We start from the raw sequence: 20,468 nt of genomic DNA on the forward strand, positions 1-20,468 counted from the left end.
GGGGTTACTCTTGGCTCTGCACTCAGGAATTACCCCTGGCGGTGCTCAGGGGACCACATGGGATGCTGGGAATTGAACCCAGGTCGGCCACGTGCAAAGCAAATGCCCTACCTGCTATGCTGTCGCTCCAGCCCCCAGTATCAATATACCTTCACCTTCTTCAACTTCTAGGATGATCAAAGGCAGGAACCTTGAGGAAGAACAGGAAATTGAGGCTGAACTCCTTCAGCCCACCCAGTGATTGAATTCCAGGGTCTGAAGAAGATACCAAAGTCCAAACCTCATCCTTAGCCTTCTCAACTTCCAATTGTCCTGAATGGGGCGGCCAGTTATTATAGTTACCTATAGTCGTGCCCTCCCACATCTCAAAAAAATAAAATAAAATAAAACGGTGAAAAATCACATAAAAAACTAACTTCAGGTGTGGTTGGTAGATACCGACCTCATGATGGGGATTTAGATCCTGAGATCATCAGTTTTGTCCCCTCAAGTTTTCAAGAGTTGGTAGCAACCTTCTAACCAGGCCATTCTATTCTGGATGATGATTCCAGTGTTCTCAAGTGACTTACCTGGCAGTCCATAGGCTTATCTTTGACAGGTTCTTAATTACAGGTGTCTAGAGCTGACCTTTGAGTAAACCCTTTGTTGGTTCAGGCCATTGGCTACCCTCATAATGTGCTCTTCAATAGCTGCAGTAGATTCTTTAACACCTTTATGTCTAATTAGATGAAGGATTCCATTACAGAAAATCCATAATCAATTCAGAGAGCACAGCCCTAGAGTGTAACCTTCAGGAAGTATCTTCCTTACCAAATTCCGCCTTTGTTGGGGGTCAGACATGAAGGCTGACCCAGAAAACTAACTAGAGATCACGGTCCGGTCCGGTCCTCCGGTTGTTCATTGATTTGCTCGAGCAGGCCCAGTAACTTCTCCATCGTGAGACTTGTTGTTACTGTGTTTGGCATATTGAATACGTCACGGGTAGCTTGCCAGGCTTTGCCGTGCGGGCGAGATACTCTTGGTAGCTTGCCGGGCTCTCTGAGAGGGGCGGAGGAATCGAACTTGGGTTGGCCATGTTGGCTGCGTGCAAGGCAAACGCCCTACCGCTGTGCTATCACTCCAGTCCTACTAGAGATACCATGCAAAATTTTTGTTTGTTTGTTTGTTTGTACCACACCTGGCATTGATTAGTGCTTACTCCTGGCTCTGGGCTAGGGATCACCCTTAGTAGGCTCCAGAGACAATTTGGGGTACCGGGTATTGAACTTGCATTGGTTCAGTGATTTATTGGTTCAATACAGGTTCAATACCTGGTGATCCACTCTGACTGAAACACACCCACACACATAATTTTACATCGTAGAATCACTGTCATCCCTTTGTTCATCGATTTACTGGAGTGGGTGCCAGTAACATCTCTATTCGTCCCAGTCCTGAAATTTTAGCACTTCTCCTTACTCATCTTTCCCAATGATTGGAGACTCTTTCAGGATCAGGGGAATGAGTCCTGTTATAGTTACTGGTTTTGGAATATTGAATATGCCACAGAGAACTTGCCAGGCTCTGCGCGTGTGAGCGGGATACTCTCAGTAGCTTGCCGGGCTCTCCGAGAGGCATCTCTCTATGGTTTGTTGTCTACTGTCTGAACTCCATCAAACATGGTGTGGTAATTATGGAAAATGGGTAGAAACTGTCTTATGATGTGTTGCAGCGGCCGCACAGTCTGGAAAGCGTCCTGGAGCATGCTGGCTGTTGGATAATGGAGGTCAGCTGCCAGGACTTGGGTTCCTTGGGGCGGGGAGGGCTCTCGCCAGCCCCCCTCTGGGGTGCACCAAGTGAAAACAGCTTGGCATAGAGTCCCATCGTAGAATATAAACGTTTATTGCAATGATAGAGTATTGCCCAATGATAGAGTATTGATACGAATGTAATGTTTATTCCAATGATAGAGTATTGATCTGAATGTAACTTTTTTTTTCATTTTGGGTCACAACTAATGCACAGGGGTTACTCCTGGCTCTGCACTCAGGAATTACTCCTGGCGGTGCTTGGGGGACCATATGGGATGCTGGGAATCAACCCGGGTTGGTCGCACGCAAGGCAAATGCCCTACCTGCTGTGCTATCGCTCCAGCCCCAATGCAACTTTTTTAATATGTGTAAGACTGATGTTCCTTGTCTGATGCCAAGGTTGATATCCACGGGGGAGGTGGTTAGAAGAGGAATGAGGATGTACAAGAAGGAGAGGTCAGACCCCTTCGGCGTCAGTTGAACCCTACAAAGACATTGATTTTGGTCTTGGTAGTGAGCTGCTTCTCAGGGGGAGAGAAAGGTCCTTATTTCTCCAGGATATATATGACTCAAAAGTCAGAGCATTTGAAGGAGCAGTTAGAACAACAGCAGGTCGAGCTGCTAGTTTATGGCCACGGGTAGGGCGTTTGCCTTGCACGCAGCCAACATGGCCGACCCGAGTTCGATTCCTCCGCCCCTCTCGGAGAGCCCGGCAAGCTACCGAGAGTATTCGATATGCCAGACACAGTAACAACAAAGTCTCCAATGGAGACGTTACTGGGCCCGCTGGAGCAAATCGACGATCAACGGGAGGGCCTTTTAGGGCCTTTTAAGGTGAACCAACGAGGTGGCTGTGAAAAGTGAGCGCCTCAAAAGGGTTCTTGCTCCCTTGATACTTTCCAAATCTCAGGAGAGTCTTTCTCTTGTGACTCACCCTGATTGGAAACACAGCTGACAGAGTCGTGAGAAATGTAGTTAAGCCCGGTCAAGGTGACAAGTCACAAAACGGTGTGACGGGCCCTTCAAAAAGCATTAGGCTTCATATATAGAACTAGAGAGAGAGAGAAACAAACATATCCCCAGCTCTAGAGGTCTGTTTTGTTAAGGACACTCCGGCCTTGACTATTGATAGAACAAATACACAAAAATTCTCAAAAGGATGTTGAAAAGTCTAACAATACCATCAAACAAAGGGATCTAATTGGCGTTTATTTATAGAACATTGCATTCTCAACCACAAAGCACACATTCTTTTAAAGAAAAACACATTTAAAACAGCTACCAAGATAGATCATAGCCTGGCCATAAACAAATCTAATCCATTTCAAAGCTTGAAATGGTTCAGAGTGTGTTTTTTTCTATATAATGGGATTAAGTTAGAAACCCAAACCAATAAATTGTCTGGGAAAAATCTTTCAATGTTTGCAAATTAAGCAGCTCTCAGAAAAGAGATAGAGAGGAAATCACGAGAAAACTGAGAAAACTGAGTAATAGTGAAAACACAAGGCTATAGGTACTGCTTTGCTGAAATCTCTACTCCTAATGTGATATAGGAGGATGAGGATTCTCTGGGAGGTAATGGAGTCAAGTGGGATGAGGGCCTTAGAAGAGGACTCTCTTCCTTTCTCTACTCTCTGGTATATGAACAGATGAGTGGAAGACAGACAGCCATCTGCAAACCACGAGGAGAGTCCCCACCAGACCCCAAATCTGCCCATTCTTAAACTCTTATTCTCAGACTTTCTAGTCTTTAACACCATGAGAATGAAATGTTTGATTTGGGGCTGGAGCAATAGCACAGCGTTTGGGTGTTTGCCTTGCACGCGGCCGACCTGGGTTTGATTCCCAGCATCCCATATGGTCCCCCAAGCACCACCAGGAGTAATTCCTAAGAGCAAAGACAGGATTGAACCCTGTGTATCACCGGGTATGACCAAAAAAGAAAAAAAAAGTCTGATTTGCTTAAGTCACAGAGCCAATGAATTCAACTCAAACTAAGACTTAGGCAACAATATCAAAATTTGTGGGATTTTGATATCGTTGTTTGATATTGTTTGATTTTGATATTTGTGGGATTGTTCAAGCAATCCTCAGAAGGATTTTGGGTGAGGTTTTTTTTGCTTCAAATATGTATCTTTGACAAAATAAAATGTGAAAGAGCAATGGAAGAAGCATCTACCATATAAGACTAGGGCAGGAAGAACAAATAAAACAAATAAGTTGAAGACAGGAAATAATAGAGTTAATAGAAATTAAGGCAGTAGAAACAAAGCTTGTATTTGGAAATGACAGATGGATAAATCCTAGCTATACCTATGACAAAAGAACCAGAGAAAACACAAATGAGAAACTCATAGAGGAAGAGTGTGACATCATAATAGATCATATAGACATTCAGTTGGCAAATAGAAAATTTTATGCCAATATCATACCTATGAACTTGACATTTAAGTTGAATGAATTCCTTGGAAAAATATACCTGCCAGAGCTAATATAAGAATGCATAGGAAATTAAAATAGCTCCCCATTAATTTCAATTCTAAATGGAATTAATAGTAAAAAAATCTTCCCACAGGAGCAATTCTGGGCCTACATGGTTTTACTGGTGAATTATATCAAACATTTAAGAAAAATACCAATTACAAAAAAATCTTCAGAAAATATAGCACTGTAGCACTGTCCTCCCCTTGTTCATTGATTTGCTCGAGCGGGCACCAGTAATGTCTCCATTGTGAGACTTGTTACTGTGCTTGGCATATCGAATACATCATAGATAGCTTGCCAGGTTTTGCTGTGCGGGCGAAATACTCTCGGTAGCTTGCTGGGCTCTCCAAGAGGGGTGGAGGAATTGATCCCGGGTTGGATGGGCCGGCCGTGTGCAAGGCAAACCCCCTACCACTGTGCTATTGCTCTAACACCTTCAACACCTTCAGTATACTCTTTCTAACTTGGGTGGTGAACTTAATTGGAATAATTAATTATCATACAGCACAGCGAGTAGGGCGTTCGCCTTACAAGCGGCCAACATGGCCAACCCGAGTTCGATTCCTCCGCCCCTCTTGGAGAGCCCGGCAAGCTACCAAGAGTATTCGATATGCCAGACACAGTAACAACAAAGTCTCCAATGGAGACGTTACTGGGCCCACTCGAGCAAATCGACGATCAACGGGAGGGCCTTTACCTTTACCTTTACCTTACAGCACAGGAGTTAAGGTACTTACTTTGTATGTGTCCAACCTGTGCTTGATCCCTGGTACTGCAGAGGGTCCCCTGATCACTGCCATGAGTGAATCTTAAGTAAAGATTTAGGAGTATCTGATGAGGACCATGAGGTATACTCAAAAAACTCTCCATCTCCAAAAAAAACCAACAAATTATCCCCAGTCTCCCACATGGTCCCCTAACCCCCACCAGGGGTGGTCCCTAAGCTCAGAGTTAAAAGCAAGCCCCCAACACAGTTAAGTGTGATCCAAAGACCAAAAAACAAAACGAACCCCCAGAAAACCTAATTACCAGAGAAGATCAGAAACTATTGTAGGTTGACATTCTCATAGATACTGGCACAAAAATTCTGCAATGAAATATTAATCAGTAAGACCCAGAAATACTAAAAAAGGAGTAACAGATTATGACAAAGTGTTGGTTCAACATTTGAAACCAAGCTATGGAATTCAATACGTTAAGAGAATAAAAGAAAAATCTGAACCATCTCAAAGTATGATGGAGGCCAATTCATGATAATAGCTCTCAGCAAATTGGAAATAGAAGAGAACGTCTTCAGTCTGATGAAAGACATTTATGGGAAACTCACATTAGAAATTATATTCAGTTGGTGTGTATATGTCATTGGAACTGGAAGGAGGTGGAAGGAGGTCTGTTCTTGCCAATTTTATTCAAGTTTTTTATCCAGGACAGACCTGACCAGCACAGTAAAGGAAAAAAGATCCCCCCCCCCAAAAAAAGGTTATAGATAAAAGTAAAGTTTTCATTCAGAAGTGACAAGTTGGGGCTGGCGCAATAGCACAGCGGTAGGGCATTTGCCTTGCACGCGGCCGACCTGGGTTCGATTCCCAGCATCCCATAGGGTCCCCTGAGCACCGCCAGGAGTAATTCCTGAATGCAAAGCCAGGAGTAACCCCTATGCATCACGGGTGTGACCCAAAAAGCCAAGAAGAAGTGGCAAAGTGACAAGTTGTTTTACATAGAAGCAAAAGGAATCTATTAAAAACAAAACTACAAGACTATGGTGAAGCAAGCAGGACTGCAAAATATGGGATTTCCTTGTAGACAGACACACATATGTTCTCATATTAACATGAACCTATTGGAAAGTGAAAATTTAGAAAACTGTTTACAGTCCCAAAAAGTGAAATATTTCAGAATTAGTGTAATGAAAGGGATACAACACCACTCTAGTAAAACCTATGAAACGGGTCAGGGAGCTGGTTCACAGGGCAATAGAAAGAAAGATGCTTTGCATGCAGGGACCCTGGGTTCAATTGCTGGTACCATGTGGTCCCCGAAGCTCCACTAGGAGTAAGCCTCAAACGCAGAGCTAGAAATTGCCCCTGAGCACTGCAGGCTGTGTCCCCTAAGTCAAAAAGAAAATAAAATTAAAACATTGCAGAAGAAATTAAAGAAGACCTAAACTAAGGGAGAGCTGTCTCACATCCTTGACTTTGAAGATTAAATATTGCATCAGGTTGAAGCCATATTCAATAATGTGTTTCTAAAAGCAATAAGAAGTAAACTTAGGTAATTGTATTAAATGTAGAAGGGAATATATGTTGTTAGTGTTGTACTTGAATGATTTAGAGAAACAACTGTAGACATTTTATCAATGATAAGAATTAAAAAATGTATTAGACCCACACTTATTCTCTCTATAATTTAAAAATATAATTAAAGATTTGGAAAAAGGGGTTCAATATTGTTAAGACATCAGTTCCCCCCAAGTTAAGTTCTAGATTCACTGCAATTCCATTTAATTCCATTTAATTCCAGGAGCTATTCTGTATGAATTAATAAGCTAGTTCTTGAATGTACGTGGAAATGCAAAGGATTCAGGGAAACCAAAATATGTCTATATGAGAGAAGTCAGAGAATTTTTTTCCTTTTTTCTTCCTTCATTCCTTCCCTTTTTTCTCTCCCTTCCTTCCTTCCTTCCTTCCTTCCTTCCTTCCCTTTTTTCTCTCCCTCCCTCCCTCCCTCCCTCCCTCCCTCCCTCCCTCCCTTTCTTTTCTTCCTTCCTTCCTTCCTTCCTTCCTTCCTTCCTTCCTTCCTTCCTTCCTTTTCTTTCTTTTCTTTCTCCCTCCCTCCCTCCCTCCCTCCCTCCCTCCCTCCCTCCCTCCCTCCCTCCCTCCCTCTCTCCCTTCCTTCCTTCCTTCCTTCCTTCCTTCCTTCCTTCCTTCCTTCCTTTTCTTTCTTTTCTTTCTCCCTCCCTCCCTCCCTCCCTCCCTCCCTCCCTCCTTCCCTCCCTCCCTTCCTTCCTTCCTTCCTTCCTTCCCTCCTGTGCTAAGGGATCACTTCTGGCAGTGCAGGGGACCATATGTGGTGCCTGAGTTGGAGTCCTGATCAGACAATGCAATCCCCTTAACCCTGTACTACACTTCAGCACCTCCCTGATTTCTTTTAAAGTTGGTGCAAAGCTACAGTAATTCAGTCAGTCTTGAATCTGTATATTGACGCAGCAAAGAGCCTACCCATGTTAATTTGATTGACTTTGGATTAAGGCAGCAAGGTAATTCAATGGGGGAAATGATAGTATGCTCACCAAATAGTGTATGAACCTTGTATTTGTATGAAAGAAAAGAACTCCTGGGGGTGGAGTTGGGGGCAGAGAGACGGCACAGTGGGTGGAGCCATTGCCCTGTATACCGTCGACCTGAATTCAGTCCCTGGCACCCCATATGGTCCTGGAGTCCACCACAAGTGATCCCTGAGGACTGAGCTAGGAGTAAGCCCTGACCACACACCTAACTTACACCATATACAAAATTTAACTTGACGTGAATCATAGACCAAAAATTAAGAGTCACGACTAAAAACTGGTCGAAAACACAAGAAAATTTTTGACCACAGGGTACACGAAGAATAGGTGTGATGTTAATATTCCAATCATAAAAGAAAATTTTTTAAAAAGCTGGTCTTTATCAAAATTGAAAACTGTTTTCAATACAACATTAAGAAAATGAAAAGACAAACCACAGATTGAAAGAGGATATTCAGGATATGTATACTTGGTGAAGGTATTATTTCCCAAAGCTGGGGTTTGGGCTGTACTCAGGAATCATATGCAGTACTGGAAATCAAACTACGGCTGTCCGTCAGCAAGGCAAGGGCCCTAACCTCTGTACTATCTAGCCCTGACTAAAGAAGTCATGCGTTCTTATAAATCAATGGGGAAATGACAAAGGTATCGAGAAAAAAATAGTAACAGGGTTCTGAGAAGTTGGTCAAATGGAAGAGCACAGGTCTTGCACATAAAAGGCACTGACTTTAATACCTGGCATCAGTAGCCCCCAAAATGTCTCCAGGTAAGATTTAGTCACTCTTGAACATTTACTGATGGAGCAATAGCACAGTGGGTAGGGCGTTTGCCTTGCACATGGCTCACCAGGTCAACCCGGGTTCAGTTCCTCCACCCCTCTCAGAGAGCCTGGCAAACTACTGAGAATATCTCTCCCACACGGCAAAGTCTGGCAAGCTACCTGTGATATATTTGATATGCCAAACACAGTAAACAACAAGTCTCACAATGGAGACATTACTGGGCCTGCTTGAGGAAATCGATGAGCAACGGGAGGACAGTACTACAGTGCTACAGTATAATCCTATTTTTTAAAAAAGACAAGGGGCCGGAGTGATACCACAGCGGGTAGGGCGTTTGCCTTGCACGTGGCCAACCTGGGTTCAATCCCTGGCATCCCATATGGTCCCCCAAGCACCGCCAGGAATAATTCCTGAGTGCAGAGACAGGAGGAACCCCTGAGCATCGCTGGGTGTGACCCAAAAAGCAAATAAAATAAAATAAATAAAAAAAGACAAAACAAACCCTTCCCTGAAAAGATATAAATCAATAGCCAGTAAGTACAAGATAAAAATTATTTATATAAATAGCCATCAGATAAATGCAGCTAAAGCTACAATAATGTGCCAGTTCATTTCTGCTTGACCAGAATGAAAAAAAAAAAGACATTAAGTTGCTGCCATGGGAACTGACTCAAACTCCTTGGCTTTGTTGATGGGTTCACAAATGATGTGTGGATTCTGGGAAATTATCTAGCAATTTCTGATGAATTTAAATGCCCCAGCGTTTAATTTACCCCAAAGAAATGAAAACATTTATCTTCAAAAAGATTTCTTTGGTTTTTTTTCCTTTTTGGGTCACACCCTGCGATGCTCAGGGGTTATTCCTGGCTTAGCACTCAGGAATTACTCCTGGTGGTGCTCGGGAGACCCTATGGGATGCTGGGAATTGAACCCGGGTCAGCCACGTGCAAGACAAACGCCCTACCCGTTGTGCTATATCACTCCAGCCCCTCAAAAAGATTTCTTTAAAAAAAAAAAAAGATCTCCCACAGGGCTGGAGTGATAACACAGCGGGAAGGGGGTTTGCCTTGCACATGGCCAACCTGGGTTTGATTTCTAGCATCCCATAGGGTTCCCTGAGCACCGCCAGGAATGATTCCTTAATGCCGAGCCAGGAGTAACCCCTGTGCATTGCCGGGTGTGACCCAAAAAGCAAAAAGAGACTTCCCACAACGCCATGTTCATCCCACCAATGGCCATGTTCTACTCATTCCCAACTAAATCTCCGAGAAGATGCAAGCCAAGCAGCTAAGATTCATGGACATGCATCAGACCCCATCGTGTGAAAAGTTTGCGAGTGCCCTTGGGAGGGGGTGGGCTAAGTACCAGCCCCACTGAAGCTCTGGCAGCTGAACCAACACCCTACGTGGCTGCAGCCACGCCAAGCCTGAACTCCACTGCTTCACTCTCATTCTCTGCAGAGACGCCAAATTGTAAATAATTTCAGGCACTCTGACAGTTAGGCTGAGAACTCTGGTGTCTTCTCGGAGTCAAGGTGGGCAGCCTTCCCCAGACCCCCATACTTGCCAGAAGCCCTGGCAGCTAAGCTCACCTGGCACAGCCAAGCCAACTCATTGTCCCAGAGCATAGACCCCGAAGTCTCTTGACCATACAGTTGGACCTAAATTCCTCAATATTGAAATTCCACTGGGAGCACATCAAATTAGTGGGAAAGTAGATGCCAACTAAACTCAGCAAACAAAAACAATAACACAGAGGGCTGCACTCGCAACAAACAGTGCGTCCTTAGACAAGGACTTAACTCCATGATGGGCATTTGCCTTCTACGTGGCCAACCCGGGTTCAATTCCCAGCATCCCATATGATTCCCTGAGCACTTCTAGGAGTAATTCCTGAGTGCAGAGTCAGGAATAACCCATGATGATATAACAATTTTTTACATAGGAATGTATTTTTTTTAATACTTAATGATTTTAGCATCAGAGCTTTTGTTAGCGAATCGATTTCAGCTCTAGGATTACATCAACAGTTGTGGCTCTTGTTTATCTTAAAATAAATCAATAAATAAACCACCAAAGATTCGTCATGACTTCATTCGTAATAAAATCCCAAGTATCTACAAGCAAAAGGATAAAGACTCTATGGTATGTTCATGGGGAGAAATATGATTCAATGGCAACCATAGCAAGAGGACAAGGAACATTCAGAACCAGTAGACTTGGAAAACAGTGAATGAGTCTCCAAACCCTTCTGCTGAGCAAGAGAAGCCAAAAGAAGCCAGACAGAAAAGTTTGCATACTGTATGATTCAATTTACATCTCATTCTTGAACAGACAGAAGGAAGCGCCGGTGAAAGAAATGAGATCATTGGTTGTCTGGAGTGAGGCTGAGGATTCTCTGCCACGGAGCAGTGACAGATCTTCTGGGGGTGATGGGAATGTTTGACTTCTTGATTATGGTGCCTATTCTAGCAACAAAACATTTGCTGCTGCTTTGTTTGGAGCCCCACCCAGCAGTGTTGAGGGCTTGATTCTGCTCAGGGATCACTTTATCATCACTCAGGGATCACCCTACTCAGGGAATCGTAAGGGGAGCTGGGGGTTGAACCTGGTTTGGCCATGTGCAAGGCAAGCACCCTCCCTGCTGTACTATTGCTCCAGCCCCCCTGTGGAATGTGTTTTCTAATCTTAAAAACAAGTAAAACAAAAAAAAAACCAAAACAAAAACAAAAGGAGAGAGAGAACAAAAGGGAATGCCCTGCCACAGAGGCAGGGTGGGATGGAGGGGATGGGGGGTGGGAGGGATACTGGGATCCGTGGTGGTGGAAAATGGGAACTGGTGGAGGGATGGATATTTGATCATTGTATAATCGAAACCCAAGCACAAAAATTTGTAAACCTACAACTGTGCCTCATGGTGTTTCACTAATTAAAAAAAAATTTAAAAAAAAGGACAGATAAGTATTATTCCCACAGGCAACTGGAACCTTGTGGAAATTTGAAAGGAGATAAAAAATATATATAATTTATCTTTGAAACCCTAATTCTAGCTCTTGAGGTATATGTCCTGGGCCAGACCTGAATATCTCTGGCTTTCAATTCTGTGCCTAAGATAAGGATTACACAATATGGTTGAGATTTAGAAAGGAAAATAACGTTGCTTGAAAATCACACCTTATTCCACAATCCACGGTCCACGGTCCTCCCGTTGTTCATCGATTTGCTCAAGCGGGCCCAGTACACATAAAAAAAAAAAAACAAGTAAAACAAAAAAGAGGTCGCATGTACACACACACACACACACACACACACACACACACACACACCTTCCTTCCTCTCATTGTAGAGGGAATGTTCTGCTCTGGATCTCTGAACTCCTACTACTCAGTATTGAGCCTGGGGATAGGAGCATCCCCCGATCTGAACAGGCTCATATTTTCAGCTAGGACAAGCAGGCTTTCTGGGACAGAGTGTTAAGGCTGGGGTCACGTGTCCTAGTGCAGATGGCCTCTCACCCTGCCACTTCCCGCACAGCTAGGTCCAACAGGGTCCCCCAGGCAGAGGGAGAAGGAGAGCTAGATGAGCAGTGCTCATGCAGTGTCTTTATTGAACAAGCAACAGGCTTTTTGTAAGTCTCTAGAAGGAAATATACATTGGAAAAATATACAGGAATGATCAGGATGCATACGTTTAGAATGTACTTGGTTTCTATAGGTCACTGATGTTTTTCCATAGTTACATAGTTTCTGAATCGAATACCGGTGGCTTGCCAGGCTTTGCCGTGCAGGCGAGATACTCTCAGTAGCTTGCCAGGCTCTCCGAGAGGGGCAGAGGAATCGAACCCAGGTCGGCCGCGTGCAAGGCAAACACCCTACCCGCTGTGCTATTGCTCCAGCTCCTGACGTATTCAATACGCCAAAAACAGTAACAACAAGTCTCACAATTTGTTGTGAGATATTACTGGTGCCCCCTCGAGCAAATCGATGAACAACTGGAGGACAGTGCTACAGTGCTACATGGTTTCCATGGTACTTTCCTTGGTTATATATTGATATATTTTAGCAACATGTTCTGCCACAAGAACAGGGAAAGAGCCTGCTAGAAAAACAAGACCATCAGCCCTTAGAATGTGCAACCCCAAGACAATGGTTTCTTATAAACCAGCCTTTAGACAACACGACCCTAGGACGAGGACTTTCTTTCTTTCTTTCTTTCTTTCTTTCTTTCTTTCTTTCTTTCTTTCTTTCTTTCTTTCTTTCTAAACTGGCAGGCTACCGAATGTAACCTGCCCACACGGCAGAATCTGGCAAACTCCCCGTGGCGTACCCAATATGCCAAGTACCAATAACAATGAAGGGTCTCATTCTCCTAACTCTGAAAGAGCCTTGAATATGGCACTTTTTAAAAAAATCTCAGGGCTAGAACGAAGGAGACATTACTGGGGCCTGCTTGAGGCAATCGACGAATAACAGGATGGTCGTGATTGATTGATTTTTTTTATTTTTATTAGTGAGACATCATGAGGTACAGTTGTAGACTTACAAATTTTTGCGCTTGGGTTTCAATTATACAATGATCAAATGCCCATCCCTCCACCAGTGCCTATTTCCCACCACCACGGATCCCAGTATCCCTCCCACGCCCCGTCTCCCTCATCCCACCCTGCCTCTGTGGCAGGGCATTCCCTTTGTTCTCTCTCTTCTATTGGGTGTTGTGGTCTGCAAAAGAGGCAATGGGTGACAATCATGTTTGGTCTGTAGTCTACTTTCCGCATGCTTCCCCCATCCTGGGAGGATCCTCCCAACACCCTTTATTTGGTGCTCCCTTTTCTATCTGAGCTCCCTTTTCCCCTAGCATGTGTGGCTGGCCTCCAAGGCATGGAGCAAAATTCCCGGTACTAATCTAGGACGACGACTTTCTTAATATGAACTAGCACAGGCTCCCAGCATCACCCAACTGTCCCCCAGTGTTCTAAGCCAGGCATACGCCTTAATGGCATCCTGACGGAGCTCTGGGAAGGTCTCCCAGACCCCCGGCCCTGGTGTTCTCCTCCCGGGCTCTCGAACACTGACTTTTTCTTGTCCCCACACAGGAGATGCTGAAGGACGAGGTGCGGACCCTCACTTACCGGAACTCCATGTACCACAACAAGCATGTGTTCAAGGACAAAGTGGTACTGGACGTGGGGAGCGGAACCGGGATCCTGTCCATGTTCGCTGCCAAGGCAGGAGCCAAGAAGGTGTTTGGGGTGAGCCAGCCCCTGCCTGCCTCCTTCGTGCGGGTCTCTGCAGAGTCGGCCCCCACCCTCGGTCTGCTCTGCCCTTTATAGGAGGACAAATCTGGTTCTTCTCTTTGCCAGGGACAGAGGAGATGCCCCTTAGAAGTAGAGGAAGTCCCGCGAGGCTCTCAGGAGCAGAGCCTGGGCATGGCTCCACGTCCCTTGCCTGGGCGACTCTGACCTGTGAGGGTTTTGGTTTTCTGGGACCCACTCTGGTGGCCTTGTCACATGCGTGAGAGAGTCCTATTGTCATCTGGAGATGCAGAGTGGCCACGTGTGAGCCCCAGGCAGATCTCCCCGTCTTCTCCCGACAGGATGCATGATGAGTGCCCAGTTTGTGCTCGTGCCTTGGTTTACTCATCTGTAAAATGGGCCCAATGCTAGTTCCTGGTCCCTGGTGGGAGGGTGTGTGACTGAGGAATGAAGGAATTCCATCCGTGTGTGACGTGCTTTCTCCCAAGCCTGCCAGGTGACAGATGCTCAGTGTCTGTGAGTGGTGGCTGGAATGGGGCCCTAAGGGAGAAATCTCTCCCTTTTTGCTTTAAGGGATAGGTTGCCAGGTTTAAAGATATGAACTGACTCTGGTGGTCTCTCCAGGCTCTAGGAAGACCCCCCTTCCCGCCCCGCCTGGCCAGGTTCTTTCCACACCTCTGTCCACTGCTGATTGATGATGGAGAGACAGGTGTTGTCTGGGGCTGGGGAGAAACTGAGGCAGAAGCATGCTGCGCAGTGGCTGACCCTTGACCTGCAGGGGCTCTGGGGTGAGAAAGGGGGAATGAACCCTAAAGGCAGTGAAAGGCAAACTCTGACTGAACACCCCAGCGTGGCCTTGAGCAAGAGCTGGAGTCGATGCTCTGGGGGGAAGGAGCAACTTTGGTGGAATCTGGGCATGGGGGGAGCAGGGAGGGGCGGGCGCTGTTCTCCAGGCTTCAGCCAATCTGGAGCTTGTCTGGACAGATCCCAGACTCATGGGGGTACCCGTGCCTCCAAGTCCTTGCTACCTCAAATCTGAGCATGCGCATTCTCCCACTTGGAGGCGGGGTTGGCGTCTTTTTTTTTTTTTTTTTGGTCACACCCGGGGATGCTCAGGGGTTCCTCTTGGCTCTGCACTCAGGAATTACTCCTGGAGGTGCTCGGGGCACCCTATGGGATGCTGGGGATCGAACCCAGGTCAGCCGAATGCAGGCAAACGCCCTCCCCGCTGGGCTATTGCTCCAGCCGCGTGGCTGGTGTCTTCTGGGAGCTCATAGAGCAGAACCTTGACCCAAACCTGGAGGAGGCCCCCAGCTTAGGCCTGTGGAGGGGCCTGTCTGACGGCCAAGGTTAAGTGCAGTCTTAACTGGCACTGTCCTCCCACCTGCCACCTTCCCTTCCTCCCTGCCCTCAGCCCTGCTCCATCCCATCCCCCACCCCTCCCTAGAGCAGAGGCCTCAGTCAAGACTCCACTTCCTGCTTCTCCCAGAGCCTGAGCAGCCTTGGGACCACCTGGTGACCCCGCCAGCCTTCTCTCCTGAGGTCTCACCCCTTCTGGACCCTGGCATGGGAGGGAGGTAGCGGGGTGCTAAGTCTGGTAGGCAGGGCCATGGCAGTTCTTTGGTTTCCAAGTGTGGGTGAGGGTGAGGGGAAGTCAGCCAAGGCACAGGTGAGGGGGGGAGGAGGAGTGGGGACCCCCACTTGGCACCTTCCAGCTGGGCTGACCCCTCACCACGGGGACTGCTTCCCACTCTGGTGCTCCCGCAACTCTGACCCAAAGAGCTGCACCCCATTCCATCCTGCTCACTCCACAGGGAACCTCTCTCCCACCAGGCGGGGGTGGGGGTGGGGAGAGGGGGAGGGAAGGGAGGAGAGAGGGACCAGGAGTGGGAAAGAGAGGGAGTGAGCCAGTGAGCCAGTGAATGAGCAGGGAGAGGGAGGGAGAAGAAGCAAGGGAGAAGGATGGAGAGGGAGGGACGGAGGAAAAGGAAGGGATGGGAGAGTGGGAGGGAGGGAGGGAGAGAGAGAGGGAGAGGGAAAGAGAGGGAGAGAGAGAGGAAAATTGGCAGAATCTGGGGAGTGTGAGGCCAAGAGGCAGGTGTGAGTCCAGAAGCAGAGAGGGGAAGCCGAGGCAAAGGTGAGAGAAACCAGGGAGGGATTAGACGAGGCAGAAAGAGAGGCAGGTGGACAGGAGCAAAGACAAGAATGGGGGAAGGAAGAGCAAGAGGGTTCGGGAGGGAAGAGCAGATGGAAGTAGAGGCGAGAAACCTCAGGGTTGGCCGGGGGCAGCTGCATCCCTTGGCAGCACCGGGGGCGGGGAGCAGACCCCGAATCAGGAGGACATCGAGGCACGAGTCGGGGAGCTGCTCACAGGAGCGGCCAACAGGGCCGTGGGCCATCGAGCTCAGTGGCTGTGGACGGTGGAAGGCGGGGTGTGCTGTGGCCCGAGGGAAGGGGACTGATCCCAGACACGGGGTTCAGGGCTACAAGACCCGGAAGGAAGCTGGGATTTGAGGCGTGGTGGGGTGTTGTCCCCACCCACAGGGACCTGCCCTCCACTGAGGTCCGGAGGCCTGGTTCCAACTTCCTGGGGCTTCTCTGCAAATCCTAACCCCCAAGAGCCTGGGGGCTGTGTGAGGTGGGACCCCCTCCCAGGCCTTAGCATAGGCTAGTCTCCAAGAAAGCCCAGATTCATGCCTTTGGGGGTCGGGCTTGTTTCTCCCTCTGCTCACAGCCTGCCAGCCCAAGCCTCCAGCACCCTGGCTGCTCACTGGCTAGTGCTCCCAGATAGTGCTCTGAGCTGCTCACCCACTGGTCCCTGCACCCATGTGGAAGACCGAGAAGCCTTCTGGGATTCTTTTTTTTTTTTTTTTTTTTGTCTTTTTGGGTCACACCGGCGATGCTCAGGAGTTCCTCCTGGCTCTGCACTCGGGAATTACTGGGGTTTCTCCTGGCTCTGCACTCAGGAATTACTCCTGGCAGTGCTCAGGGGACCATATGGGATGCTGGGGATGGAACCCAGGTTGGCCGCATGCAAGGCAAACGCACTCCCCACAGTTCTATCGCTCCAGCCGTCGCTTCTGGGATTCTTTCCATGAGAGGGACCCAAGGTGGCACGTGTGTGTGTGTGTGTGTGTGTGTGTGTGTGTGTGTGTGCACGCACACACAGATGGGTTCCCCATGCCGGCCCTGGTACCCCTTGTGGAAAGTGCTTATCTCACCAGGGGCTGGGGGATAATTGGAGGGAGGTTTCCTATTGTGCCCAAAGGGCTCCTCCCTGCCCACTGACCGCCAGCGCTCATGCATTGGAGCGGTCACTCCAACCAGGGCAAAGGCAGCCCCAGCAGTGGAGGTGGGACTTCCGGCCTGCCAGCTGCCTTTGTAGCTTTTACTTACTTTACATTTTGTGTTTTCACTCTTGGCTGCCCAGTAACGTCTCCATTGTGACAATTGTTACTGTGTCTGACATATTGAATACGCCACAGATAGCTTGCCAGGCTCTGCCGTGCGAGCGAGATACTCTCGGTAGTTTGCCAGGCTCTCCGAGAGGGGCGGAGGAATCGAACTCGGGTCGGCCACGTTGGCTGCATGCAAGGCAAACGCCCTACCCACTGTGCTATCCACCCCTCTCGGAGAGCCTGGCAAGCTACCGAGAGTATCCCGCCCGCACGGCAAAGCCTGGCAAGCTACCCGTGACGTATTCGATATGCCAGACACAGTAACAACAAGTCTCACGATGGAGACGTTACTGGACCCGCTCGAGCAAATCGATGAACAGCAGGAGGACCGTGACCGTGACTCTTGCCTGCCATGTCTACGGCTGGGTTTCTTGCACATTTGACCATACCTGAGAGTCCAAAAGACATTTTGTGTGTTTGGGGGCCACACCTGGCGGTGCTCGGGGCTTCCTTCTGGCTCTGCCCTCAGGCTCCAGAATCATGTGTACATGGCAAGAATGCAAGGCGCACGCTCTCCTCGTGGTACGATGGCTCTGCCCCATGGCTGTGTTTTTTTGCTGATGCCCTTCCATGCATCTGCATCTCCATTGGTCCCATCGGTCGGTGGGGCAGGGGAGGGGGTGATTTCCTGGGATGTTCACGCCTGGCTCCTTGGTTCTGTGCCCCTTCTAGATCGAATGCTCCAGTATCTCCGACTACTCAGAAAAGATCATCAAGGCCAACCACTTGGACAACAGTAAGGCGCACCCCTCTATCTGCCCAGGGGTGGTGGGTTTGAGGGACTCGCCCTGGCTCAGTGGGGTGACAGAGACTGAGATTTACTGCGGGGAGCGGGGGGGGGGAGGGGGGAGCATCACACACTGGGTCTTGGCAAGTTGAAGCCTAGCTGAGGCAGTGACTAGGATGGTGCCCACGGACGCAGTGTTCTCACCCTCTGCCAGGTCATCCCAGGGTACTTTTATCCCAGCTCAAATGCTGGTTGCCCAGTCTGGGGTAGCATCTTTTGTTGCCAGACCCTCTTCTTGGCTCCAGCTTCGGGTCAGCTATGGATTTCTGCCAAATGACAGCGATTCCTCTTTCTCTTTTTCCTTTCCACTAAACAACCCCCACCCCCACACTGCCCAACTCTCTCTCCCCAGTACCCATCCAGGGGCACAGATCCAAGCTCTGTTTCGGAGCGACCCGGTCCTCTTTTCCCACATTGACCTGTTATGACGAGGGCTGTGTGGATCATTAAGAGGCCCTTGAGGTACCCGGAGTGATAGCACAACGGGTAGGGCGACCCGGCTTCAATTCCCGGGGTCCCATGTGGTCCCCTGAGCACTGCCAGGAGTAATTCCTGAGTGCATGAGCCAGGAGTAACCCCTCAGCATCACTGGGTGTGACTCAAAAAGCAAAAAAAAAAAAAAGAGGCCCTTGTGTGGGTCTTTCTTCCAGCTGGACTTCTACAGCTTTCTCCCCTTCCCTTCCACTCCTCACTCTGTCCCAGTGCCTGGATTCTTCCCCCCAGAAATGACCTTGAGCACGCTCACACCCCCACACATGCTCTCCTTCAGAAGAGCTTCTTGCATCTGAAGGATGAGCTTGAGAGCCAGGCCATAGAGCACGTTGGGCTGGCAAACTAGGAAAGCCGGGCTGGATATTAATTATTATGTGGATGACGGAGCTCCTTGAATGGGGTGGAAACCAGGGCGTCCTCAAGGGAGAACGGGTTGGGCTGGCTGTAGTTAGTCATCACGCTTATAGGCAGGACCACTTTACGTTTTAAATTTTGCAGCCCTCTCGAGCGACAGACACTGACGAGACTTATTGTGGGGCTGGTTTTATGGGAGATCCAAATATCAAATCATGATGTTGCACACGTGAAGCTGACACAATGTTATATGACAATTATACCTCCACGCCATCCATCACCCTACAAATTTACAAATGACCTGCCTTTGGTTTTTTTTTTTGATTGTCTTTTTTTTCTCCAAGTTATTTTCTAATAGAGTATCATAAGAGCTCTCTCTGCCGTAAGGATGCGAAACATGGTTTGCACTTTGTTTTGCATATTTAAACGCAGATGTACATGGTATGTGCTTTGCACTTCTTGTTTTTGCAGATGGCTTTCCAGGTTTTCGTTTTTATGATGGGCTGGAGCGATAGCACAGCGGGTAGGGCATTTGCCTTGCACGTGGCCGACCCGGGTTCCATTCCTCCGCCCCTCTCGGAGAGCCTGGCAAGCTACCGAGAGTATCCTGCCCACATAGCAAAGCCTGGCAAGCTCCCCGTGGCATGTTCGATATGCCAAAAACAGTAACAACAAGTCTCACAATGGAGACGTTACTGGTGCCCGTTCGAGCAAATCGATGAACAACAGGAGGACAGTGCTACATTTTTTTATGAAGTGCTTTAGTTTAGTGTTGGGGTGGGGTGAAATAAAGCTATTTTAGTGCTCCTGGGAGAGATGTGATAGCCATTGTCACGTGGCAGCCACTGAGGGGAGAGAAGTGAGCACTTTGGCGTATAGTTGACAACTGAGGGAAGGGAAGTTCCCTTTGGGAATGAGCTAAAGAGACTTTGCTTGTTTTCTTTCTTTCTTTCTTTCTTTCTTTCTTCCTTTCCTTCTTTCTTTCTTTCTTTCTTTCTTTCTTTCTTTCTTTCTTTCTTTCTTCTGTCTTGATAACGGGGTGGATGGTGGCCGAGAGAGAGAATGACGGGTGGGGACATGAAAGCAAGTGTTCTGTCACATGTGTTGAGTTGGCGCTGGTCCTCCAGGGAGATGGCCTGAGTAGGACTGGAGTGAGTCCAGAGAGAGGCAGGTCCCAGGATGCTGAGCTCAGAGTGTTCAGCACATTGAGGTCCTTTGGGGGTGCCTTTGGATTGGTGGGAGGATGAAAGGGCCAAGGCTGGGGCTCTTGGGCATTCTTTGGTGGCCAAACAGAGGCGGGACTGGTGGACACATTGCCGGAAGTTGAAGATAGTGAGAGTAGCCGGAAGACGGGGGAAGGGGAAGTGGTTCCCTGCAGGCATGCTAAGAGATCTAGTAGGATCAGTGCACACAACACGCCACGAGTGGTTTGTGAGTCTCTTTACAAGGGCCAATCAGGGGGAGGGGGGAGGGGGAGGGGGAGGATGGAAGGTCAGTCAGAGCTGGTGTAAGAGTCCTTAGAGTGAGGACTGTAAATAACTTCTTGCTGTGGTGGGGACAGAGGGATAGAAGAGGAATAGATGGGAATGTGGTGTCAAGGAAGAGAGCCGTGTGTGTGTGTGTGTGTGTGTGTGTGTGTGTGTGTGTGTGTGTGAAGCTCCCGTTTTGTTGCTTTCTTTTTTTTTTTTTTTTTTTTTTTTTTTTTTGCTTTTGGGGCTGGAGTGATAGCACAGCGGTAGGGCGTTCGCCTTACAAGCGGCCAACATGGCCGACCCGAGTTCGATT

The 20,468-nt window shown here is 48.0% G+C and overlaps 1 protein-coding gene across 2 annotated transcripts in view; it reads left to right on the top strand.

Annotated features, from left to right (window-relative positions):
- The window catches only part of PRMT8 (protein arginine methyltransferase 8), a 121,972-nt gene that overhangs the window by 49,213 nt on the left and 52,291 nt on the right, over positions 1-20,468 (top strand). For both annotated transcript variants that reach the window (XM_056117852.1, XM_056117853.1), the window contains exons 3-4: positions 13,434-13,589; positions 17,723-17,786. In XM_056117852.1, the coding sequence (XP_055973827.1) occupies positions 13,434-13,589; positions 17,723-17,786 (220 nt within the window). The remainder of the gene's footprint in view (positions 1-13,433; positions 13,590-17,722; positions 17,787-20,468) is intronic.

Source organism: Sorex fumeus, unplaced genomic scaffold (assembly GCF_029834395.1).
Source record: "Sorex fumeus unplaced genomic scaffold, SorFum_2.1 ptg000036l, whole genome shotgun sequence".
NCBI classification, from domain to species: domain Eukaryota; kingdom Metazoa; phylum Chordata; class Mammalia; order Eulipotyphla; family Soricidae; genus Sorex; species Sorex fumeus.